Source organism: Thamnophis sirtalis, unplaced genomic scaffold, assembly GCF_051295495.1.
Source record: "Thamnophis sirtalis isolate CommonGarterSnake01/CBP01778 unplaced genomic scaffold, rThaSir2_p1.2 scaffold_4, whole genome shotgun sequence".
Taxonomy (NCBI): Eukaryota; Metazoa; Chordata; class Lepidosauria; order Squamata; family Natricidae; genus Thamnophis; species Thamnophis sirtalis.
Window position 1 is genome coordinate 12,194,731 of NW_028261384.1, and position 26,708 is coordinate 12,221,438.

At 37.2% G+C, this 26,708-nt stretch overlaps 1 protein-coding gene across 2 annotated transcripts in view; it reads right to left on the reverse strand.

Moving 5' to 3' along the window:
* LMBR1 (limb development membrane protein 1) overlaps positions 1-26,708 on the reverse strand; it is a 62,228-nt gene that overhangs the window by 20,424 nt on the left and 15,096 nt on the right. For both annotated transcript variants that reach the window (XM_087712488.1, XM_087712487.1), the window contains exons 3-7: positions 18,488-18,527; positions 12,143-12,282; positions 9,918-10,021; positions 2,343-2,469; positions 1,732-1,800 (exon numbers count right to left, since the gene is read on the reverse strand). In XM_087712488.1, coding sequence (XP_087568614.1) covers positions 1,732-1,800; positions 2,343-2,469; positions 9,918-10,021; positions 12,143-12,282; positions 18,488-18,527 — 480 coding nt within the window. The remainder of the gene's footprint in view (positions 1-1,731; positions 1,801-2,342; positions 2,470-9,917; positions 10,022-12,142; positions 12,283-18,487; positions 18,528-26,708) is intronic.

Consider the following 26,708-nt stretch of genomic DNA (forward strand, 5'->3'; position numbering starts at 1 on the left):
AATTCCCATATTTCTATGTACTTACTGTTGTAAACTAAAATCATTTAATGTTTCTACTATCTTACATTCTATATTTCTTATTTCATGCTTTTCGTAGTTTTGGTATTAAGTAAGAATTTCTCTATTCTGACCTAGGTATTATACACTGACGTAAGTATTATAATGTTATATTTTGGTGTCTAATGCTTAATACACACATGACTAAAAAAAATGGAAAGAGACAAGAATGGTTAGGTTAGAAGAGGGGAATGAGAGCAGGGATAAGCTGTTTCGCAAAACCTAAAATTATGCTACAGTGCTTCTTAAATCTTTTCTTCTCATGACTATTTCCTACCTTTAAAACCTATGGAGGACCACCAAAGAGCTTTTGTTTATATGTATTACATTTATTGAGACTTATCATTTTAAATTTTAAAATTGATTCATTCACAGAAACATGTTGAATCATGTAAAAATAACAAGATAAAATAGATATTAACTTGAATATTGTTCATGAAAAAAACCCTACATGTTTTTTAACAAATAAAATATGAGAAGAGACATTGTTTTATATCTTTGCAAATATATTCAATATATGGCAAATAAATTTGACTTTTCAGGACTCTTGAGGGGGTCTTGGAGGCCTCAGGCTACATTTTACGAAATACTGCTACAAAGGTTTAAAATCTATTCTTTCTTGATCCAAAAGACAGAATAATAGATTTAAGCTACACAAAGAGACATTCCAAATAATTTCTATAATATATAAGAATGGTTAAGAGTGGTTCAAAATTGGGAACCAATGACCCAGTGAAATGTTAGGCTTCACTTTACTAGAGGCCTTCGGCTGGAGGCTACATAGGCTCTTGTCTGAGGTGATTTATATTGCTTCCTTTATTGTTTAGGATTTCATTACTACCAGTCCAACATACATTTGGGCTGAACCGAATTTTAAATATTACTCCTCCTCCTCATTTGATTTATTTATTACTTATTTATTTATGGCTTCATTTAGTTTTTTTTAAGTAACTTTACTGTGGTGTGGCATCCATCGGAACCCTGACGTGTGTGTGTGTAATTTATTTTATGATTGATTTTTAGGTATCAAGTTTATAATTATGGCCTGAAGGAAGGATATGAGTGTTTAAACTCACCATGAATCATACGAAGCTAGGTGAATTATTAGCTGCTTCACACCATTATATTCCAAGGAATTTTTGAAACCCTGGAAGTAATGAGTTAACTATTTAAAAAGAATATAAGTATTTTTATCAGTGACAGCTAAAGCAATACATTTTAGAAAACCCAGGTTTTACAGACTAGGCCAAATACTTAGAAGTATGGCAGTTCCTGCGAAGAATCTCGCTTTGAAATTTTAAAACAACCGCATCCTTAGAAGATCTTTTCAACTGTCTCAAAAGTTTCCTCTGGCAATCCACATGTATTTGCACCTTGACCAACTTGTACGTACAGCCACCAACAAAATGGCAATGCACGGAAACAGACGTACAAATAACTAGGAGATGTCATCAAACCAGTTAATTCTACCAAAAGACAAAGTTTTTTCAGCAAGTTGTAGAGATATGTTTTCACTGTGCTAATCGTTAAAAAGTGCCTCTTTCAAATGCTTTGCAGGGCGCTAAGGCTGAATAAAGTATTTTCACACAGAAAATAGCAAGTGTCTGACACCTGCATTGGAAGGCCAAAAAGTCTCACTAAATATTATTTCTAATATATGTATGAAAAACTTACGAAGAAGTAGTAAACACCCCATCAAAGATATACAGGAATATAAATAAGGGAGGTAGAATTCCCAAAGATCTGAAATAAAAAAATACTTTATTTAGTACATTATTTCATCCAATATATATGAAAGTATTAAAAAGAATGTGTTAATCTATTCTATTTACCAGCCTCAAATATGCAACAACATTCTTGTTAATAAAAATATAGTTGATTGAAGACAATCACTGTCACTTCAAATGATTTTTTTTATAAAATCAGAAAATAAATCTCTCTGAGAAATACATATCATCCAGAAGAGCTAATCTCAACTTCTAGCCAAAACCAAAACATTTTCCCTTGCCCTCAACTGGATTACAACCTTTTCATTAGCATTTCCTACATTTTTTCAATTTATGATATTTTCGATTCTGAGATTAAGAAACAAATAAATAGTCACTGTATCCCATGCAGCAATTAGCTCAAATCCAATCCCAAGTGAAACATAAGATGGAAAGAAATAACAATATTTTAAAAGCTTAGAATTTAAGTTAGCCTATAAAAAAAACAGTTTTGTTTTGTCTAATGGCCACTCAGTTAACTTTCTTTAGAAAAGCAGAACACAGAAAAGATTTTCTTACCATATAAGGACTCCATACTTGCAGCATCATTGTCTATGAGAGCTGAAGCTACCCATACAATTCCAAGAATAAGCAACGCAAGAAGAATGAGCATAACAAGAGTTTCCAAAATACGTGCTTTGATTCCCTATTTTAAAAAAAATACACATAGTAAACAAGAAATAGACACAAACATAGACATATAATATATTGATACTCACTTTCAATGTGCATTTTTGAGAAACTAAACTAAAATTGAAATACCTTGGAGAAAAAAATATGTTACAATCCTTAATACGTATCATCTATACTATTTCTATTTATTTCCATTGAAGTTAATCATATTAGTTTCGCAAAGGCTTTTTTTCATTAAGACATTCAATTTGACAGCTATATCAGCAAGCAATACTTTGAATTTCAAACAAATAATAATAATAAAGTTTTTTCCCTATAATAGCAAATTACTCTGAAAATTAATATGTACACTATGACAACTTCAGTTACAAATTTTCTTACAACAATGCTTAAAAAAAGTTATCCAATCCATATAATAGTATCAAGCAAAAAAGCCATTACAAAATCCAGAAAGCAAGTTTTTTTATATATAAAAGAATCACCCACATAACCTCAACTTCTATTCCCACTGTACATTAGCAGAGGTGCATAAACGATGCCAAGGTAACACTGTTTCTAGTTCTGGTTAGTTGAAGAGATGTGTTGTTATAGAACAAAAGACAACCAACTCACATCAGAACTCCCAGTCCAAAGTTTATGGTGCCAAAATGCTAACAGAAGGGCTCCAAATCAACTTGTTAAGTACAGGTGGTCCTCAAGTTGAGATTATAATTGAGCCCAAATTTATAGAAATAGCAATAACAGACTTATATACCGCTTCGTAGTGCTTTATAGCCCTCTCTAAACCGTTTTACAGAGTCAGCACATGGCCCTCAACAATCTGGGTCCAAATTTTACCAACCGTGGAAGGATGGAAAACTGAGTCAACTTTGAGCCTGGTGAGATTTGAACTGCCAAACTGCAGTCAGCCGGCAGTCAACAGAAGTAGCCTGCAAAACTGCATTCTAACCACTCCACTACCATGGTTGAAATTTATGTTGCTAAGTGCAACATTTTTTAAATGAGTTTTGCCCCCAAAGTAACGCTTATTCCAAAAATAAAACCTAGCTTGATTTTACATGTGCCCAACATAAGCCCTACCCCACTGCCAAATAAGCTCTAGTTAAGACACCCTCCACGCTGTTGCACCTAATTGCACGAGGTGGGGTGAGGTGCACAGGTAACAATCAAGCTAGGGTGGGGATGGGGTGTGGAGCTGCCCTACGTGCCCCACACCCCCTTACCTTAGGTCAGTTGCAGCCAGTGGAGTGAAGATACAACATCAACATGTTCCCACACCCAACACCTGTCTCACCTCGCCAGCTCACTTCTTGTGTGGACGCTTGCCACTGCTTGCACATAGCGCTCCCCGACCTCCATTTCACCATCAGAGGCCTTTCCAAAGGCTTCTGACAGTGAAACAAAGGCCAGGGGGTGCCATGCGCGTCAATCCAGATCTAATTTATCAGCTGTAGAGGTCTCTGACAGCGAAACAGAGTCCAGGGGGTGCTGCACATGAGTGGCGGCAAGCAGCCGCAGAAGAAGTGGGCTGGCAACTGCTGCAAAATGAGGCAGTGGAAGTCATGCCCCCAAAATAAGACCTAATGTCTCTTTTGGAGGGGAAAAAAAGAATAAGACAGGGTCTTATTTTCCAGAAAACCTGGTAGCAGGTTTTAAAATGTATTTTTGCGTATTGTGAAGTAGCCTTGCCACCAGGCTTATTAAAATGCTACCTTAATTTTATACTCTGTGCTTTCATAAATGTATCTGTTCAACAACAGTCTGTCACTTCCATATTAAAATATAAGGCCATCCAGTTTCAAGGCTGACTCATCCTTCCAAGGTCAGTAAAATGGGGACCCAGATTGTTGAGGGCAATATGCTGACTCTGTAACTACTTAGAGAGGGCTGTAAAGCACTGTGAAGTGGTATATAAGTCTAAGTGCTATTGCTATTTTTAAACAAAAAATATCCTGAGAATTCAATGTAGAAAATATACCAGTGATAGGCTTAGTTGAGATGCAGCACCTGGTGAAATACTGCTGTATCTTTTTGTAACAAATATTAAGATCAAAATATTGTGCAAGCTAAATTTCTTTTAAGAACTCCAAGCAGGATTCTTCCTTTTTGTTTCTTCAATATCTGATTTCTTTTCATTCACAGTGCTCTATCACGAACATCTATGTGCCATTAACACTAAGCAGCACTTCCTTAATCCTTTATTTCCAGCAATTTATGGATCGTCAATGGCGAAAAACAAGCAATCCTGATCCCAAAAGTGCTTTTTCAAAACGCAATTGGACTCTGTCTTTCCCTGAAGATGTTTTGCTTCTCGTCCAAGAACTGGAAAAGCTTTTTGGATGATAAGCAAAATGTCTTCGAAGAAAAACAAAGTCCAGTTGCCTTTTTAAAAAGCACCTTTGGGATAACCATGACCTGGATGACTAAGAATCTCCATAGACAATAAGCAACCCTAATGAAGGAATGCAATGAAACGTCATTAAGACACATTTCTTTTGACTTCCTACTTGTCTTTCTGTCTCTTTAATACTGAAGGCCTGATCCGAATTAGCTAGAAAAGGGGACAAAGCCATCTGGTCATAAAATACAGTACAGTCACTTTTATGTAAGTTTGTCAAAAGGAACATAAACCAGAACAATTTGAAACTGTGAAACAAGATAGAAGTATATTAAAACAATATTTGTTCCTCTTTCATTGTGCTGTTATTTTGCTCAGCTTCATAGATTGGCCTCTTCACTTCCATTTGGCCTACTTACCATGTTTCTCTGTGTTTCTTTTGACCTCCCAAAATAAGCACTTGGCCTTATTTTCAGGGAATTATTATTTTTGAGGTGCAGGAGGCGGCGAACATGGTCACCTCATGGCTGCTGCTGTGTTGCAATATTTTTGGGGAGGGATTATTTTCAGGGGAGGGATTATTTTAACACATGGGCTCAAAAGCCCGATTGGGCTTATTATTCGTGGAGGTCTTATTTTCAGGGAAACAGGGTAATTAATTTTAAAAATTGCTATCAAGCATTCTCTTTTGATGTTCTTGATTAAGCTCTCAATCCACATTTTGCACTGGGTACCAAACCCTGATATATCTGGATGCATGACGCAACACAGTTCTAAAATTACTTTCATAAGAATTTCCCAAGTGTTCCCATCATACAACTCTTAGATTTATTTAGAATTCTTATGCTTCCATTTGTATAGGCAGAAGAAATCTGCTTCGACTTTTTCTTTTTTTGCCAAATAACCTAGTATAAGCGATAAAACTCTTCCATCTACAGAAGATACTTTCTGCTTAGGAAAGAATCTTTTGCTTCAAAGCCCCATATCACCATCTTTTTACAGGGTAGACACAATTGGTCAAATAGAACTACAGTGGTACCGTGGTACTCAACTGCTTTGAAACTCATCAAATTTGTACATATTTTGAGGTGAAAATTTTGTCCAGTAGTCATTGTTTGTTTGGTATTCAATGTATCGCTATTGTCAGTGTTGGCTGCCTTGTGACTCACTACATTACTCCTTATGGGGGGGGAAATTTGGTACTCATTATTTTTGGTACTCATTGCACCTCCTGGAACCAATTAACGATGAGTTGAGTACTGAAGCAACACTATAAAAGCAACACTTTTTTCTAAGTGGTTGGGGGGGGGGGGGACACAATTAAATCTCTTTTTTCAAAAGTGCAAATTAAACCAACCCCCTTAGGCCAAAAATATTCAACTTGAATTAACAGAATATTTTGACTAAAATCCTAGAGGGAACCATATTCAATTTGATTTCTCAAGCAAATACTACACCTATCCATGATGAGTAACCAATTCCTATATCTGAATCTTGATGTTATATTAAAAAAATATATTAAAAAATTGGCAGAAGGGATCGATATGAGGCACTAGAAGAATCTTATGTTATAATGAATGAACACCATTAATTAGCATTTAAAAACTCACAAATCCATCACCAAAAAGCAAGATTGAAATGCCCCGAACAGCAGAGATCCCCAAAGTTTCTGGCTTTGTGAACTGCGGGGGAAGGAGGCGGGGGAAGGTGCCGTGCTTATCAGCTGTTTCCGTGGCCCAGCTGAAAATCTCTCATGGCCCACTAGTGGGCCACTGCACACAAATTGGGGACCCCTGAGCTACAGGACAGCCAATACATGTAGTCCTCAACTTACAATCATTTGTTTAGTGAATGTTTAGTTACTATGGCACAGAAAAAAGTGGCTTATGACCATTTTCCACACTTACAACCATTGCAGCATCCCCACAGTCAAATTCAAATACTTGGAAACTGGTTTATATTTATGATGGTTGCAGTGGCCTGGAGTCATGTGATCTCCTTCTGCAATCTTTTGACAAGCAAAGTCAATGGGAAATAGCAATAGCAGTTAAACTTATATACTGCTTCATAGGACTTTCAGTCCTCTCTAAGCGGTTTACAGAGTTAGCATATTGCCCCCAACAATCCGGGTCCTCATTTTACCCACCTCAGAAGGATGGAAGGCTGAGTCAACCCTGAGCCGGTGAGATTTGAACAGTTGAACTGCAGAACTGCACTCAGCTGAAGTAGCCTGCAGTGCTGCATTTAACCGCTGCGCCACCTTGGCTCTGAAAGGCAAGATTCACTTAACAACCGTGTTACTAACTTAACAACTGCAGTGATTCACGTAACTATGGCAAGAAAGGTCATAAAATGAGACAAAACTCACTTAACTGTCTTGCTTAGCAACATAAATTTTGGGCTCACTAGTGGTCATAAGTCGAGGACTACCTGTACACCAATTAGTGCATCCAACTTTTCCCTAGAGTCCAACTTCAGATATAGGGATTTGCATCTACCTACCCTGCATAGCTGCGCATGTACTTACTACCAAAGTCTCCTTATATTACCTGTACTATTAATTGCCTGACTCCCAGTTATTGGGAGTCCATTCCATTCATGTCCTATTTGTGGGCTTTAGTATAATGGCTATCAGAATTTTAGAGTGAACTAAATGTGTTTTTAAAGATATTCAGCATGGCTCTCGTGTTCTTGAGAAACCCTTTCATGAAAGGAATAAAAATCATTTCTATTGGCAAGGATAAAGGATAAATAAGAAAACATATCTGAAGACCTCCCATTCATATCTCCTGCTGTTTTTGCTATGATTCGTGCTTTAACAGTATAGAGAATTTGATTCCACATTAGATTTCTCCCAGATTTGTTTCAGGTTAGTTGCCAAATTGTTTGATTTCTTGATGTAACTGAAAACTTCTACAGAAAATCAAACATTTCAAAAACAGTAGAATAAATGTGTGCTGCTGAGATTTATTGTTGCTTTATGAGTACCAGACTGATTACGAACTTAAATCAGAAATCTTGGTTTGGAAATTATAAAATAAGACTTCTTGATTATTTTTATCTACTTGAATAGAGTAAAAAGGTAAGAAGCAAACAATGTACTGTCTCACCAAACTGTACATTTGCAGTGAACTAGGATAAATCAGATCACGTGGTTTATTATATATATTATCAAAATCGAACAGGAAACTCTAATTGACAAGGTTAAATGAATGCTGGAAAAAAGAAAATAGGATCAAATTCAGCCTGACTGCATTTTGAATAAACTGACATGTAATAGTCACAAATTATGAATTTATTATTCAAGTTAATGCCCATTAAAATCTGAGTGCTGCATAGCTGCGAATGTACTTACTACCAAAGTCTCCTTATATTACCTGTACTATTAATTGTCTGACTCCCAGTTATTGGGAGAACATGATTAGAAAGATTACATTCCATTCATGTCCTATTTAATGATTCATACTTATACATGTTTCCCCCCTTTCAAACTGTTACATATACTTATTCAATAGTAGAAACTACATTAAAAATAATTAAATACTTGCAATTTATTCATAACTCTAATGTAAGCAAAGTTATATGACAGCCACTTGTGATCTTCCCACTCAAGCTTCCCACAAACAAAGTCAGCAGGAGAAGGCAGATTTACTTAGCAACTGTGTGATTCATTTAACAACTGCAGTGCTTCCCTTAATAACCATGCCAAAAAAGTCATAAACTTTGACATCTCACTTAACAGCTGTCTTTCTTAGCAACAGAAATTCTGGTCCCAATTGTGGTCATACATTGAGGACTACCTGTATTGTTAAGGTCCAATTCTATTACATTTAGCTTAAACATAGTACCTTTAGCACAGATTTTTAAGATCCTTCCCTTTTTTAAATAAAGCTTTGCCAGTGATCATATGGGATCAATAAAGGAAAATATTCATAGCTCAGGGTTGAAATGGGGGGGGTGTCCTGGGTGCTCTCTGAACTTTGGTGTTTTCTTGCAGATGTTTCATTACCCAAATTAGGTATCATCATCGATACCAATTAGGAGTGAGGTTTGTGTCAGTTCATATTCTGGTGCCCCCCACCCCCCACATCAGTGTTGGTGGGAAAGATCTTGGAAGTTCTTTGGTTGAGCTGTTTACTGTTGGCTTGATTGGCATTTCTTTGACTGAGATATTGATTGTTGTTATGATGTTAATCTTGGAGTTAAATCTATGCTCATCTGGATGCTGATTGCTGATGGGAAGGTATTTTGGTCTTTTGTATCTCTTTTGGCTTGTTGATTGTCTATTTTGCATGGTATGTAGCTATTTTTTATGTCAATGTGTCTATTGACATGGTTATTCCTGGTTTTTCTTTGAAGATGTCTCTCTTCTTATCCACGGAGCTTCTTCAGCTCTGACTGGCTGGTGAGGAATGGAAGGATTCATATTCCTTGCAGACAGCTGGTCATTGGTATTCTTTTAGAGAGTCATTGTGGTCACTTGAAGATTTGTCTGTGTCTTCAGAGGTCACCCGAGTAATGCAAATGGGTGTGGAGCCTTCTTGGAACTGCTGAAAGTATGTTGTGGGGCTGTGCTTTCTGCAGGATGCTTCAATTTGAGGTGCAAACAACACAGTCTCATTCCCAACAGCCTGTGCCTGTGTTCAATAGTGACGCGACACAGGGCAGAAAACATACTGAAGAAAGCACAGCTCCACAACAAAGTCCTTTCAGCAGTTCCAAGAAGGTTCCACACCCATTTGCATTACTTAGATGACCCTGAGGACATAGCTAAACCTCCAAGTGGCCTCAGTGACTCTCTAAAAGAATACAAGTCGTCTGCAAGAAATATAAATCCTTCTGTTTCTCACCATCCAAGTCAGAGCTGAAGAAGCTTCTTGGATGAGAAGTGAAACACCTTCAAAGAAAAACAAAAAAGGCCAGTTGCCTCTTGAAAAAGCACCTTTGGGACAACCATGGCCTGGGTGACTGAGAATCTCTACAGATGTTGACATGATGATGATGTTACCAATACTGTGACAAAGCATCTGTAAGAAAACAACCAAGAAAGCAGCAAGTACCCCCCCACACCATCACAGGGTATTTCTGATATCCAATTCACTGAATATATAATAGCTACGCACCTTTTTTAAGCCAGCAAAGCCTTCTGACTCCAGAAAGAAGAAAGCAAAGGGCATCAATATAAACAAACAAAGATTAGAAAAGAGGGAAGCAAGGTTCCATAAACCTAAACAAAACAAGAAAAGAAAAATGTCAATATATTGTTCCTCAAATACAGTAGAATTTTAAACATATCTCAGAAAAAAATTATTTTTTTTTCTCTTGATGATCTTTTAAGATGTAAACACAGCAATTTTAGATGGTCTTTCTAGTTCTGTAGCTGTATTTTTCCATGTAAAGTATTTATCCATAAATTAAAATGCATTCTCAAATGCTGACCAGACGTGCTTGGTGATTACGAGCTTTCATAATATGTTAGCAGCAGAATCACAGAATTTCTTCTGACCTGACATATTCACTGATCTGAAGATTTAAGATTCTAGATATTACAGCTATGTATGCTTCATGGGGTGTTTCAAGGTGTTTCAAAATTGGTGCAAGTCTTTCCAGGTTTCCAAAAGCAAATGCAAGCTATTTTAAGGAGTTGCGTTAAAGACAAAGCAGCTGCCTCTTTTACATTCCCATACTCCCAAATAATTTTTAAAGGATATTATGTATCAGACTGAATGGCAAATGCAAATGTTAATCTTTCTATCATCTATCAAACATTGCCTGATTATTTGAAAGTTACTACTGGTGAGTCATTTAAAGTTCTAAATAAGATTGTGACACAAGCAGTTTAGGCAAAAACTATGCATGAAAAAAATCCTTCAGAGAATATCCTGCATGAGTAATCTGGTTTATACTATGTCTGATACATTCATAAATCTGGACACTGATTTACATACCTATCTTTGAACCACCATAACAATCTTCTGAAGATAGTTATTTAACATCAAAAGAATGTGTAACACAATGATGGGACAAAATGAGATAAGGGTTGTTGAATGTATTAGAGAAAAATATAAATCAGTCTAATGAGAAAACTACAGTGTATCTGGGATTTTATCAATAAGCACAAAATTCTGGCCAGCTTCTGTCTGATGCAATATCGGATTAAAATATTTCTTACTAAGAAAAAGTGAAATTAAACATTTCACCAGCTCTGATAAAGCCTCAGCCTTGCCTACAATACTTTGAGGAATGAAAAGGTATACGTCCATGGGCAATTTGTACTATATTCTATCTCCATCTGCTGGACACACATGAAATAGAAAAAGAAACGTTAATATTTGGCAAATGTATTTTTAGAATTTCAGGGCTTTTTAATCTCCCCCCTTTCCCCCCTTTGTTTTGTATACTGAGATTTAAAGCTGAACCTATTTATGGTGTGAGGTCTTTCCATTTTATCGTTACTTTAAAACAACACACATATTGGGCTTCAAAATGATTACCGGTATATAGAAATGGCACAATCATTACAATATGATTTTGTTTAAATTCTACAGGTTCAAACTCATGTACACTAGGTTTAAACATTTCTTAAGATTTTGAAAACAATTCCAAGTTGAATAATAGCTGTATCAGTTATTTCATAACCAATTAACAATGAATACCAAAGTACACCTGTATTCAAACTTTGTATAATGTTCATTTTCAGTATTTCAAGATGCTAACTATATTATTGGTTATTAAGAAAATTCACACACAATTTCCTGATACAGCTTCCAAATTCTATTAAAATAATCAGATCCCACACAACATTCATTTATTAAACATCCTCCAGGTGCCATGTGTTTCTAGTCTACTTTATTTTCACAATTGTCTTCCGTGCCTGTCTGATAAGAATCATATATAGGTAGTCCTCAACTTACGATGACAGTTGGGCCAGAATTAAGAAATATGATTGTTAAATGAGTTTCCCCCAATTCTATGATTTTTTTGCCACAGCTCTTAAGTGAATAATTGCAGTTGTTAAGTGACTCATGTTGTCATTAATCAAATCTAGCTTCCCCCATTGATTTGCATGTTGTAAAGCAGCCAGGAAAGCCACATATGGTGATCAAATGGACCACAGACTACCTTGCAACTCTCAGAAATGTATACTGGTGCCACGTGGCCAAATTTTGATCATGGTAGGAGGGTGCTGCAATGGTCATAAATGTGAGGACAGTTCATAAGTCACTTTTTCAGCGCCGCTATAACTTTGTTGTAAACTGACGATTACCTATATCTAACCTTTAAAAGCAATCACAAGCTATAACATATTACATATTAAAACAGTAATATTACATGACATTATACTAACCATGAATTAGAGAACCATTCAACCACTGGATATAGTAACTTTGTGGAAAAGAAAGCAGAATCTCATTGCTGATTATTGAAAAAGGTAAGAGGAGCACGGCACCCGCTGAAACTGCAAGAGTAAAAGTGCTCAAGAACAGCCTGAAACACAGAGAGGCAGAATTTTTAGTCTCTATGGAGCACTTTTAAAACCAACAGAAGTTTAACTAGATATTTTATTTAGAAGAATGAGTAAGTTATTATGCTTCAAGTACAATAAATGCTGCATAATTTACATCAATTGAAGAATTTTATTCTACAAATATAATTGAACCTATGTTAAAAAATAAAATCCTATGAGGCTGATAGCCTAGTAAATGCTGGTTCACCATATAGTTATCTATATTTCACCTACAGGATTAAATTCTGTACTTAAAAATATATGTTCTCCACATACTAAGCCAGCTCAAGGAAGAAATATCTGTCCAGAGTTAATGGAAGCACTCCCTCTACTGGAGAAGACCAGAACTGGGCATATTAATCCCCCCAAAAACAGACACATTATCTCAAAAGTCAAGGATCTCAGCAGCTTATTCTGTAGGCAAATGGGTGCTAATCTTTTTCAGATTCTATTCATCACTTTCTAACAGCTTTGTTCCCTCTGGTAAACTCCCAAGATTTGTTTTTCTCACTATGTACATGTAAATATCCAAACTAGACTGTGTTGTTTCTCTGTGTCATATAATATATGTGGGTATGTGGGCATATGAATAATCTTCTCTCTCTCTCTTCTCTCTCTCTCTCTCTCTCTCTCTCTCTCTCTTTCTTTCTCTCTCTCCATCCATCCATCCATCCATTCATCCATCTACTTATCTATCTATTTAGTTTGTCATGTTTATGTAGTGTGTATCAGAGGTGGTGAGCCTTTGAGAGCTGTATGCAACAAAATTCTTCTAGAATTGTAGCTGTCTTCTAGAAAGACAACCAGAAGAATTGCAGGAACTCAAAGAACTGAATGTATGTAGCTTTGAAGTTACCGGTTTTGCTCCAAGAGCTTGATAGGATTAAAATATAATGGTTTGTTTTCTATATGGGGGAAGAAACATGCAAGTGTATTTTCTAGTTATGCCCAGTTCAAAAATGTTTAAGGAGAATCTATACAAGCACCGCATTTCATATGTGCAAAGATGCTTAGGCTTCTGTGTGAGAAGAAAAAAGGATTCAATTCTTTAAGGAATGAAAAGATCTTAACAGATATCAGAAAGTTGTTTGATCAAAGAAGTCTGAGAACACTTCTAATAACTCATTTTGAAAATATTTTGAGAAAAATAGAATATTTTGAACCCTGATTTTCTTTACTGTAAACTTTTGATACACAACAGTTGCCAGAGAGTTATTTAGTAATGGCTTCATGACTTTTCTACAATAAACATATATCTCAGAATCTACACTCTTAGAAATCTATTCTTGTTAGCTGAAAAATGCCTCCATTTGGTTCAAGGTCTAGCTCTAATACTGAAGCAGGACACTGGTATCATAACTGACATTTAGCAGGTTGCAAAATATTTGTAGCCACAATGTAATCTTTAGTCTAGTATAGATGAAGGATCTCCTTCCATTAATAGTTAGAGGCAGGCAAATCCAAAGATCATACTTCATCCTTGGCCCAGATATAAATCATAGTTCCATATTCAAGCTTTGAACTTACTCAATAGAAGACTCACAATGGTTAGATAATGCGTGTATCTTTTTTACAGCCAGGAAAGGTGTCATATATAGCAGGGGTGAGTTCCGGAGGCACTACTGCCGGTTCGCTCGTGTGTGTGCTGCACATGAACACTTAATGTGCACTGCTCGTGCATGCACGATACAATTACAATTATTCTACACATGCGCAGAACTGAAAAACAAGAGGGCAGCACCTATGGCCTGCCACACTCCTTAACTGGTTCCAGTGACCCAGGCCACTAAATCATTACCAGCTTGGCTAAACCGGTCCAAACCGGTAGGAACCCACCACTGATATATAGACAAAAAATGGCTTGCAGCTGCATACAGGAATCAGAGCCTGTGTAAAGTTTTAAATTCTAGATTTGTTTTCTGGATTTCCTTCCTGAATTAATAGATACGTGGCCACTCCTTTGATCGCCTTGGAAAGAACGTGATCTACATTGCTGTAACCTGGGAAGAGCTGGCTCCCTTGTCAATTTATTTATTTAAAGAAATTAAAGTTGGGAATGTTTGAAAGAATATTTTAGAGATTATAAGGGAATGATAGTGATATCTCATGGAATGGAACTGAATTAAATGCCATGTTAATATTCAGTAAAATACTGGATGTCATTGTTAAAAAATAATGCGGTCGCAATTCAAATCACATACAGAAACTGTTAATGGGGTTTGCTTATGGGAATGATTGTGTACATTTAATATATATGTAAAGACTATATTATGCCTGTTAATATAAAGAATACTGTTCTATTTCCATATGCAATGGGAAAGGCACAATACCAAATGGAGAAATTAGAAAGGGGTTGATTTAATGTGTGCTTGGGATGGTGTGTTTCACAGAATTATAATCAAAAGGGTGAAAAGGGTAACAATAAGCAAAATTTGGAAAGCTCGATGTACGTTTTCCACACTAAAAATCAAACTGAGTGTTATGGTGGGTTTCAGAGAAATTGAGGATTGCCATTGGTTTATTACGGACAAAATCCAGAGCAAATAGATAATTTAGTGTACCTTGGTAGAATGTTTATTAAAGACAGGGTGACAGATGGACAAATGTTAAGATAGTGCAAAGATTGGAGATAAGTAGTGGGTGGTGCATTGGTGGTTCAAAGAATGAATTTTTGTTGGGGAAAAATGGTTGTATATTGTGCCCCTTTTAACCACAGGGAAGTGAGAACTGTGTTTTTCAGAAGAAACATAAAATCAACTGAATAATGCAGTGGGAACTGAGTATTTAAATCTGTGTTAACACAAGTTGATAAAGGATTGAAATTATTAGGTGCTGACTGAATGTGAGGTGAATACAAAAATGAGGGGCCAGGACGAAAGAAATACATTGAAGTGGTGTGGTCAAATAGAGAGAACGAATGTAGATCAGATTGCAAAACAAATGCATAAAAGAGGAATCAATGAGTGAAGAGGAAGGGGAAGCCTGAGAAAGTTATGGTTGAAGAGAGCTGGTGAAAGAGAAGTTTGAAGGACAAAAGACCATATTTGAAGGAGTATGTCCATGTAGTAGAAGGGAGGACAGTTCGAAATAACAGAAAAATATGGAGGGACGTACTGAGTAGCGTGTTTCCCTGAAAATACGACATGTCCTGAAACTAAGACCATGCGATTTTCGCGGTGGGCAAAAATATAAACCCTCCCCTGAAAATAAGCCCTAGTGAAGGGGTGGGTTTAGTCAGAACAGGGGGAAGCCCTTCGCTTCTCCGGTCACCTCAGGGCTCATTGGTCCCTTAATCAGATCAGTTGGGCCGCTCTGTTCACAAAACAGCTGATTCGCGGGTGCCGCTCAGGCCTCTGCCTCCAGCAAACTCCGGTTGCTTTTGCAGACAATTGCAGCTGCAAAAGAAGCCGGAGGCCAAGCAACACAACCCAAATGCCTCATGCCCTTCTTGACTAACGGTGACAGTCACAGCTCGCAATTCCGTCCATGGAACAGGAAAAGGAGGGACAGAAATCAACATACCTGGGACATCGGAAGAAGCCATGCGAGGAGACACTGCTGCCGAAGTGCAGGAACTCTCCCCCACCCCTTGCAGATCGTCCTTTCAAAGAGGAATTTCACCAGGATGAAGGCAACACAAACGCTGCCTTCAGCCACCTCTTCGTCCTGGTGAAACTCCTCTTTGAAAGGACGATCTGCAGGTTGGGGGGAGGATTTCCTGCACTTTGGCACAGTGTCTCCTCGCAGGGCTTCTTCCGACGTCCCCAGTGTATGGATTTTAATGCCTACAGGAGGTCGCTTCTCACCTGCATACTCACATTGAAGGCTTGAAATGGAGCATTTTTGCAAACGGCTTGAAAATGGGGAGGGGGATATTCCTCCCTCTCCCCCTGTTCTGAAGGTCATTACAGACTGAGAACAGGATAAGATATGAAATCCCCCCTCCCCATTTTCAAGAGGTTTGAAAAATGCCACATTTCAAGCCTTCACATTATCCAGGATTGCAGGATTGCAGGAATGCGGGAGGGAGGATTTTGTCTCTTATCCTGTTTTCAGTCTGTGACCTTCAGAACAGGTGTAGAGGCGGGAATATCCCCCTCCATATGTTCAAACGGTTTGTAAAAACGTTCCATTTTGAGCCTTCAGCATATTCCAGGATTGCAGGATTGAAGGTTCGGAATGAGGCATTTTTGCGAACGGCTTGAAAATGGGGAGGGGAGATTTTCCTTCCTCTTACCGTTCTTACCTTGTTTACCCACAGGGTAGTGATAATCAAGACATTTTCATAGATGTTTCAGAACAAAGAATAATGGAATTCAGAAAATAAAAACACCTCAGTTATTAAATATTCCATTATCAAAAACTGATTATAAGAAGTAGATTTTTTAAATTTCTAAATGTGTTTTAAGTTTAGGGTTTAGGATAATAACAAAATTTGAATGATTAGTCACATGAAAAGGGGGGAAAGCCAGTTCCCATAATAGGCAAGGAAACATGAACCTTATTCAGATAGGGAAATTGTTATCATAGAAAAACTACTTGTTCTTGCAATGAAAGGTAATGACCATGACAAACAGCTGTCAGAAATGGCAAGGAAGGAAGTAGCTATTTTCACTAATTTGCTAATAGTTTTGAGTTATAACATCTTGTTCACTGTCTAAAGTTTGCATAAAACTTAATTGCTTTCATTTTTATAAAACAGGAAAAAAGCTTAAACTATGGATCTCATGTTATATTTGTGATACTGTATATTACCAAACTAAGTTTCACATTTTCAGAAAGGTATATAATCAATATAAATTAGTGTTTTTGCTATAGCTAGCATATAAAGGCTGGCAAATTTAAATATATATCAGAACCAAAACCATACTGTAGTTCAAGCAAATCTTCCAAAAGACAATGTTTGTTGTCCATTAATAATCCAATAGGATAATGCATGATCATATTACACTTAACTAAATAGCCATTCGTACATGTTTCTCACATTCTGATGGAAGGGATTACCATGCAAACAGCAGGGAAATAATTGCAGGCCTAAGGTCTTAGCCCAGAGGGTTAAATTTGACAGGTACAGCAACATAATGCCAGTCATTATTTCTAAAGAATAGGAAGTACAATTTTTTATCCAATCACCAAAAAAGTTTGTACAAAAATGCAATTTAACAGTTTTTTTAAAAAAAATAATTAAAAATAACTAAATATTATAATTTACACTTTACTGATTTAGTTTTAAAAAACTAAACATTATCATCTATTATTACATTACTGATTATGTATATGTAATTTCCAAATGAACCTGCATAGTTCAACAATCTATTTGTGTAAAAAAAAAAAATCCCTCAAATGTTGGATATAGACCATAGAGAATATGGACAAAAGTCAATTTTCACTTAGGGCTGAATATGTCTCCAAAAGACAAGACTGGCATCTGATGAACTTTCACTATTTTTTACATATATTTTATTTATTTTTCTTTTAACTATTACATAATTTTTATTGGAACTGTTATCTACCTTCATTAAGGTAAAGAGATAGATAAAATATTTTTACATAAAAATCAATAAACGGCTAATAATTTTAGAAGTGCATTCCATATTCCAAGCCTTTTGAGTTTCTAAGATAATCTGCATCAAACTTAGAACTCTCTCATTAAAACTTTTGTACCTAAATCACATTGTTTTTAAAAAAAATTGACTTAAATAAAACTAAACCTGGGAAGAACAAGCTATCTTCACATATGCTCCTCATATACCTATTTTGTTTACACACAAATGTGAGCTGTGCAGTGGCCTAGAGGTGGAGCTCTCGCCTCGCGATCAGGAGGCTTTGAGTTTGATCCTCGGTAGAGGCAGATGTTTCTTTCTCTGGGCATGATAAGAATATATCTGTGAATGTAACTCCGCATTCGCGACAGGAAGGGCATTTGGCCAGTAAATACTCACACCTATTCAGTTGCCCAGACGGAACCCAAGGGATTATGGGGGTCATTAAAAGAAGATGATGATAAATGTAAACAAAATAGCTATGGAAATAGATGCTAGTATTGTGCTTTATTTAGAAATGTGTTCCAAACAATGTAAACATTCAGAACTACTATAATCAGCAATGCTTATCATCCTAAACCATAATTTTTTTTCTTGAATTGCTATATTTGCATAGTTCTGAAATCTACTGAGATATACATACGAAATTCTATTGACAATAGCATCTTCATCCTCTTGTTCATCTGAAAAAAAAATGCATATTTTAGATTACATTTGGTACCATGGCCATTGTTAAAGGTTTTAATTCTTGTCTTGTAGCAGCAATTGGCAAAGAGAATATGTAGCATGATCAAAATTAAAAATGTACTTATCTTTCATTCTAGTATTTGGCTGTTCTTTCACAAATTTCAAATTGATGGTAATTTGCAGGGGGGAGGGGCATCTTACTGTTATCTTTCAAAGGACTCTACAGTTGATGTTCCACCAATTTTTGCCTTAAAATGTTCTTTCCTAAAAGGCTTAGCAATGGAATTGGAAGCTGCTTAGCCTTAAGTACTTGAGAATTGCTTATATGTCCTTGGACAATCATATAATATTGCATAATACTCTATCATTCAGTAGAGTAAATTAAAAGATACTATTATAAGGACTTAAAAATGTTCATCACAAAGAGCAGCAATTCAATGCAGATTACATACACTAAAATGAGAATGGCAATGCATGTTTTAATTCACATCGAAAAGAATAGACAGTTGCTCAAATACAACCTGATTTATTCTCATTGATTTTAATCCATAAATTTGAAACATTCAATATTCAATGGTCACTATTCAAAATCTTACATCTGGTTTGCAAATCTTGCATATCCGTGTGGAGGAAAATATATATGTTGTGATGACATTTAGAAAGTAAAGCATGCCTCTGATACAATGAAGAAGGAAAACTACATTTAAATACTCATGAATAGAATTTAATATTAAATTCTTTAAAATATATTGATTTGTTCACGTAACCTAGCTGTAAATTACATTAGCTATTTTGAATTCTTATTTTACTAGTGGCATCACATTCACGGAACTATTCATGAAATATAAGCAAAACACCGAAGTAATTTGGTAGCTAGGTGGCAGTATAACACAAAAATCTTGGTTATCTTTTCAACAGACAGAGGCCAGGGAAAATACAACTGAAACTCTTCATTTACAATAATACAATAGCAGAATTGGAAGGGACCTTGGAGGTCTTCTAGTCCAACCCCATGCCTACGCAGGAAACCCTATACCGTTTCAGACAGATGGCTATCCAACATCTTCTTAAAGACTTCCAGTGTTGGGGCATTCACAACTTCTGAAAGCAATTTCTGTTTCACTGATTCATTGTTCTAACTGTCAGGAAATTTCTCCTCAGTTCTAAGTTGTTTCTCTCCATGATTTGTTTCCACCCATTGCTTCTTGTTCTACCCTCAGGTGGGCAACCCCTGAGATATTGGAACACTGCTATCATGTCTCCCCTAGTCCTTCTTTCTATTAAACTAGAGATACCCAGTTCATGCAACCGTTCTTCATATGTTTTAGTCTCCAGTCCCCTAATCATCTTTGTTGCTCTTCTCTGCACTCTTTCCAGAGTCTCCACATCTTTTCTACATCATGGTGACCAGAAGTGAATGCAGTATTCCAAGTGTGGCCTTACCAAGGCATTGTAAAGTGGTATTAACACTTCACATGATCTTGATTCTATCCCTCTATTTATGCAGCCTAGAACTGTGTTGCCTTTTTTGGCAGCTGCTGAACACTGCTGGCTCATATTTAAATGGTTGTCCACTAGGACTCCAAGATCCCTCTCACAGTTACTTCTACTGAGCAAAGTACCACCTATACTGGGTTCCACCACAAATCCGCGAAGCCCTTATCCGCGGAGAAATAAGCGCGAAGACTAATTCGCGCCGTTTGAAGCGCTAAGGAAAAACGCGACCCTACTGCGATGACATAATCGCGGAGGGCAAATCCGCACATTTCCAAGCACGCAGTACCCTAAAACTAACCCTAAACCTAACCCTAAACCTAACCCTAAACCTAACCCTAAACCTAACCCTAACCCTAACCCTAACCCTAACCCTAAACCTAACCCTAAACCTAACCCTAAACCTAACCCTAAAACAAACCCTAAAACAAACCCTAAAACAAACCCTAAAACAAACCCCTAAACCTAATCCTAGCCCTTACCTTAATTGAAATCGGCTTTCTGCCGCGGCACCGTTTTAAAGTGCCCTTCTGTTGCCGCGCTGTTGTCACGGCGGTGATGACGTCACGGCTTTAGCGACGCGCTTATGTCTCCGTGAATAAGGGCTTCGCGGTTTTGTCGTGCCACGCCTATACTGTACCTGTGCATTTCGTTTTTGTTGCCTAAATATAGAACCTTACTCTTTTCACCATTGAATTTCATTTTATTAGATAGTGCCCAATGTTCAAGTTTGTCAACATCCTTCTGTATCTTAAGCCTGTCTTCTGGAGTGTTGGCTATTCGTGCCAGCTTGGTGTCATCTGCAAATTTGATGAGTTCCCATTTATTCCTTCATCCAAATCATTGATGAAGATGTTGAATAGTACTGGGCTTAAAACAGAGCCTTGGGATACTCCACTGCATACTTCCCTCCATGAAGATGCAGTTCCATTGAGGACTCATGTTGAGTGCGGTTGGTCAGCCGGTTAAGAATCCATCTGGTGGTGATGCTGTCTAACCCACATCCTTCTACTTTATCTAGTAGTAGGTTATGGTCTACCTTATCAAATGATAATTTAACAAATCAAAGAATATATCAGTTAAAATTATGTCCTATAAATTGGTTTTGGGACACTGTTATTTTATATCATGTAGCTGTCCTCCAGAGTTCAAAAGGAACATTTCTGAACTGTCATGGGGGGTCCAGATCTAAAGAAATCCCTGATTATATGTTTTCCTTGTATTTGTTTCATAGACTAGTCATTCAATAGAATGTTTTTAAAAATCTTACCTTTAGTGATCAGAAAGAGAAAGCTAATTTACTCCCTAAAATATATACTGCATCTATAAGATAATCAATTGCAAACAACCATAAAATCAAGCTACCTAAAGTATTAATTTGGTAACCCAACTCATTTCTTATCAGATGCAAAGTCTTCCCAGCAAAAAGAAATTTGCAGCATCTAAAAAGAGTCTTAGTTATGCATTTTAACAAGCAAGATTATTCTTGCAAGGGATTCTCAAGCAGTCAGCTAAAATGTAAGGGATATGCTTCACAAGATTGTAATAAAAATATATTTAAAAAAAATAAAGGAACACTGTTCCTCTGTCAACAATACTAAATAACTCAGGCCATGACCATCAAACAACCCAAACATCTGCCAGGCTACCCCACCTCCTTTACATGGACGATCTGAAGCTGTATAGAAAAACGTCATCTGACACAGAATTACTGCTCAGCACTGTCCATATATACAGCCAAGATATTGGAATGGAATTTAGACAGACAAATGAGCTACGCTTGCCATCAAATGGGGAAAAACAAGTGAAAATTGAAGGAATCAAGATGGAAATAGCATCAAGATGATCACCACAAACACCTTTCAAGCTGACAACATCGTGCAACTGAAGTCAAGAAAAAGATTAGAAGTAAATACATCAAGAGAGTGAAGAAGATCCAATTCAGTGGATGAAATACCATCAAGGCAATTAACACCTGGGATATTTCAGTCATTAGATACACAGCTGGACTAGTGGACTGAAGTAGAACTAAAAGCCCTGGATAGGAAAAGTAGAAAAATAATGACAATGAATTATGTCCTGCATCCTCAGAGCAACATTAACGAACTCTACTTATCTAGGAAAATACAGGTGAAACTCAAAAAATTAGAATATCGTGCAAAAGTTCATTTATTCCAGTGATGTAACTTAAAAGGTAAAACTAATATATGAGATAGATTCATTACATACAAAGCAACATAGTTCAAGCCGTGATTTGTCATAATTGTGATGATTTGGCCTTACAGCTCATGAAAACCCCAAATCCACAATCTCAGAAAATTAGAATATCGTGAAAAGGTGCAATATTCTAGGATCAAAGTGTCCCACTCTAATCAGCTAATTAAGTCATAACACCTGCAAAGGGTTCCTGAGCCTTTAAATGGTCTCTCAGTCTGGTTCAGTAGGAATCACAATCATGGGATGTACAGAAAACCATCATTGAGAGAAAGCCTCAAAAGATAATTGCAAAAGAAATTTGATGTTCCCAAAGTGCTGTATCAAAGCACATTAATAGAAAGTTATGTGGAAGGGAAAAGTGTGGAAGAAAAAGATGCACAAGCAGCAAGGATGACCGCGGCATGGAGAGGATTGTCAGGAAAAGGCCATTCAAAAGTGTTGGGGACTTTCACAAGGCGTGGACTAAGACTGGAGTCAGTGCATCAAGAGCCCATGCAGAGACAGATTCTGGACATGGGCTTCAAATGTCGTATTCCTCTTGTCAAGTCGCTCCTGAACAACAAACAACATCAGAAGCGTCTTACCTGGGCTAAAGAAAAACAGACCTGGTCTGTTGCTCAGTGGTCCAAAGTCCTCTTTTCTGATGACAGCAACTTTTGCATCTCATTTGGAAACCAAAGACCCAGAGTATGTAGGAAGAATGGAGAGGCACACACTGCAAGATGCTTGAAGTCCAGTGTGAAGTTTCCACAGTCTGTGTTGATTTGGGGAGCCATGTCATCTGCTGGTGTTGGTCCACTGTGCTTCATTAAATCCAGAGTCAACGCAGCCATCTACATTTTGGAGCACTTCACACTTCCTTCCGCAGACGAGCTTTATGGGGATGCTGACTTCATTTTCCATGCTCAGTGGTCCAAAGTCCTCTTTTCTGATGACAGCAACTTTTGCATCTCATTTGGAAACCAAAGACCCAGAGTATGTAGGAAGAATGGAGAGGCACACACTGCAAGATGCTTGAAGTCCAGTGTGAAGTTTCCAGAGTCTCTGTTGATTTGGGGAGCCATGTCATCTGCTGGTGTTGGTCCACTGTGCTTCATTAAATCCAGGGTCAACGCAGCCATCTACATTTTGGAGCACTTCACACTTCCTTCCGCAGACGAGCTTTATGGGGATGCTGACTTCATTTTCCAGCAGGACTTGACACCTGCCTACACTGCCAAAAGCACCAAAACCTGGTTCAATGACCATGGGATTACTGTGTTTGATTGGCAAGCAAACTCGCCTGATCTGAACCCAATAGTGAATCTATGGGGCATTGCCAAGAGAAAGATGAGAGACATGAGACCGAACAATGCAGAAGAGCTGAAGGCAGCTATTGAAGCATCCTGGTCTTCCATAATACCTCAGCAGTGCCACAGGCTGGTGGTTTCTATGCCATGCCGCATTGAGGCAGTAATTGCTGCAAAAGGGGCCCAAATCAAGTACTAAGTACATATGCATGCTTATACTTTTCAGAGGCCTGATATTGTTTTATGTACAATCCTTGTTTTATTGATTGCATGTAATATTCCAATTTTCTGAAATTGTGGATTTGGGGTTTTCATGAGCTGTACACCATAATCATCACAATTATGACAAATCACAGCTTGAAATACCTTGCTTTGCATGTAATGAGTCTATCTCATATATTAGTTTCAGCTTTTAAGTTGCATTACTGAAATAAATGAACTTTTGCACGATATTCTAATTTTTCGAGTTTCACCTGTAGGTGGCCATGAAATGTTGCAAGTATATTCAGATGATTGAAGAAGAAAAAAGGTATTAGAAGAATATCTGATGGACAGTGAAAAAGATGCACTGATGCTAATAGACCAGGAAAGCTTACTGAATATTGGAAATGGCCTGCCAAACTCACTATTCAAAATGGTGGCTGCCTCAAAACAATGTCCAAATGGTGGCCGCGGTCTCTATAGCGTTGAGCCTCGTTCCCTTGTTGTCCGGAGCCCCCGCGGGAACCTCAGCCGACGCTCACCCGATCCATTCACTAGCCAATTTGCTAGCAGCTCCACTCTGAGTGCCTTTAAACTTCAAACTGAGTTTTGACAGCTCCACGCTATTGGCTCTGAGCCTCATGCAAGGCTGCAGGGAACCTGAGGTGCTGCCCAAGAGTTGTCAAAGAGATCCAAAGTCTTTTTTAAAAAAAAACAAAAAACTGCTGCTATGGAGTAAATCTTCTGCTGTAATGAAGAAATGGTTGAAGAATCCAAGATAATAACTTTAATTTCTGTGCTCATTGACTGAGGAGAGAGTCTAAGTCACTACTATGGGCTTGACTAAGCTGAGAAAAACTGAGGCAATCAAGCCAAGAGGTGTGGCTAAAGACTCTAAAATTAACTCAGTCACCGGGCAGACAAACTGAAGTTGAATTCATGCTTGGATTCTCCAAGCAGCACATAGAAGATAAAGTATTACATGACTAGTATATTAAAAACAAACAGGTAAAGCAGATAATAGCAAGACTTGGCAATGGCTAAGGGCAGAAAAGTTACAGAAAGAGACAGAGGGGCTAATTCTGGTTGCAGAAAACAACCCTAAATTACTCTGGGGCTTTAGAATTCAAACATGCAGGCATTTGTCACATAACACACCAGACTTGCCAATAACAAAGAGAAAAAAGTCTAGATAATGGATGTGGCAGTACCTGGAAACAGCAGAATAGAAGAGAAGGAAGTGAAGAAGATAATTAAATACAAAAACCTGCAAATAGAAATTGAAACAATGGCAAAAGAAAGCAAATGTAGAAACAATAATAATAGGCACTTGGGGTGCAATTCAAATACAACTGAAGCACCACTTAAACTCCATCGGTATTGACAAATTCACCATCGGTCAATTGCAAAAGGTAGCTTTATTTAGAACAGCTTACATCTGCAATGATACCTCTAATGCCATAAAACAACAACCTCTGCCTATCCCAGGTCATTGAGGACACACTAGGTGGATAAAATCCAGTCTAGACATCTGGCTGACCATGCTTATATATTTTATATGTGGCGCAAAACAATTCCTTTTCACTCATTAAGGCTCAGGCAAGCCAAAGTTCTCCCCCAATGGAGAAAACCAACTTAATTTTAGGAGATGAAGGTATTTTTTTAAAGGATAAACTGGATAATTTAAGCACAAAGTATACATATAGCAAGCTAATGAAAAGAGTTCGAAGAATGAAGAAGACATTAGAACCACAGGTCCAGAAGAAGCCTGCATTAAGCCTAGAGCAGAAAAAAGTAAAAAAGAGACTCGGACTGACCCACTCTAACTCCCTGGGAGTAACAGGAAGGAAAGAGAAAACACAGGTAAACTAACAAGATTCTATTTCCATAGCCTACATAAAGTATGGTTGTAGTATACCTATGGAGTCAGTTTCCTGTTCTACTCATAAGACTGACAACAAGGACTTCTTTAAGCTCCTCTAACACTGCAAGAGATTGCTTGATTCCACCCAGCCACATTAGTGTGCTAATAGAGTTGTACACAATTTGTCAACAGTAGGCATACATGCAAAATGCTTTGTAGTTTAAATGGGCAATGGCTATCCTAATTCAATTTTCCAATACAGGTAGTCCTTGAAAGTTACAACTGACTCATAAAAGGAACTTATTTAAAGTTCTGATAGTTGGGCCTCCTTCGCAGTCACATGAGTTAATTTTGGGCCCTTGCCAATATGGTCACATTTAGGGCCATTTGCAGCATACCCTGGCCATGTGATTGTATTTTATGATAATTTTGCCAAAACCTAGCACTTCTGGTTTTCAGGAAAAATCACACCCATAGCGAACCATTGGTTCATTTAACACACACTACAAAAAGTCATAAAATTGAGCATGACCAATTTACCACTGTTACAATATACAATAGCAATGGGTAGGTTCCATTATGGCCATATGTAGAAAACAACATGTATAGGCCTGAAAAATAGAAAGACTGGAACAGGCTGAGTATCTCCTGCAAAGTTTTTTTGCTTCCACTTTTTCTCTTAAAGGTATAAAAAAGTATACAGAATTTGTCCCCCATAGCAAACAGGAACTTGTAAGTTAATAGGAAGTTTCAGAAACAGTGACTCCCTGATTGTGAGATAAGTATCTATCTAAATAGCTTATAAATGACACTTACGTCATGTCTAAAGTTATAACTTAAATTAAAATATATAAATGAAAAAGTAAGTTAAATGATATAAATGAATTACTTAAGAAAAACAGGTTGACTCTAACTCTATTGGGATGTATGCAAGCAGAATATAAACACAACATCAATTCCCCAGTGTGGTTTCCCAGCAAATATATTTTAGAAAAAATATTATTTTTAAAAAGTTAATAAACTGAAAGGGTTCATAATGAAATAAACGCAGATTGGGAAAAGATAAGAAAATGGTGATTCAATTTGTTTGGTTACATGCAATTATAGTAAAA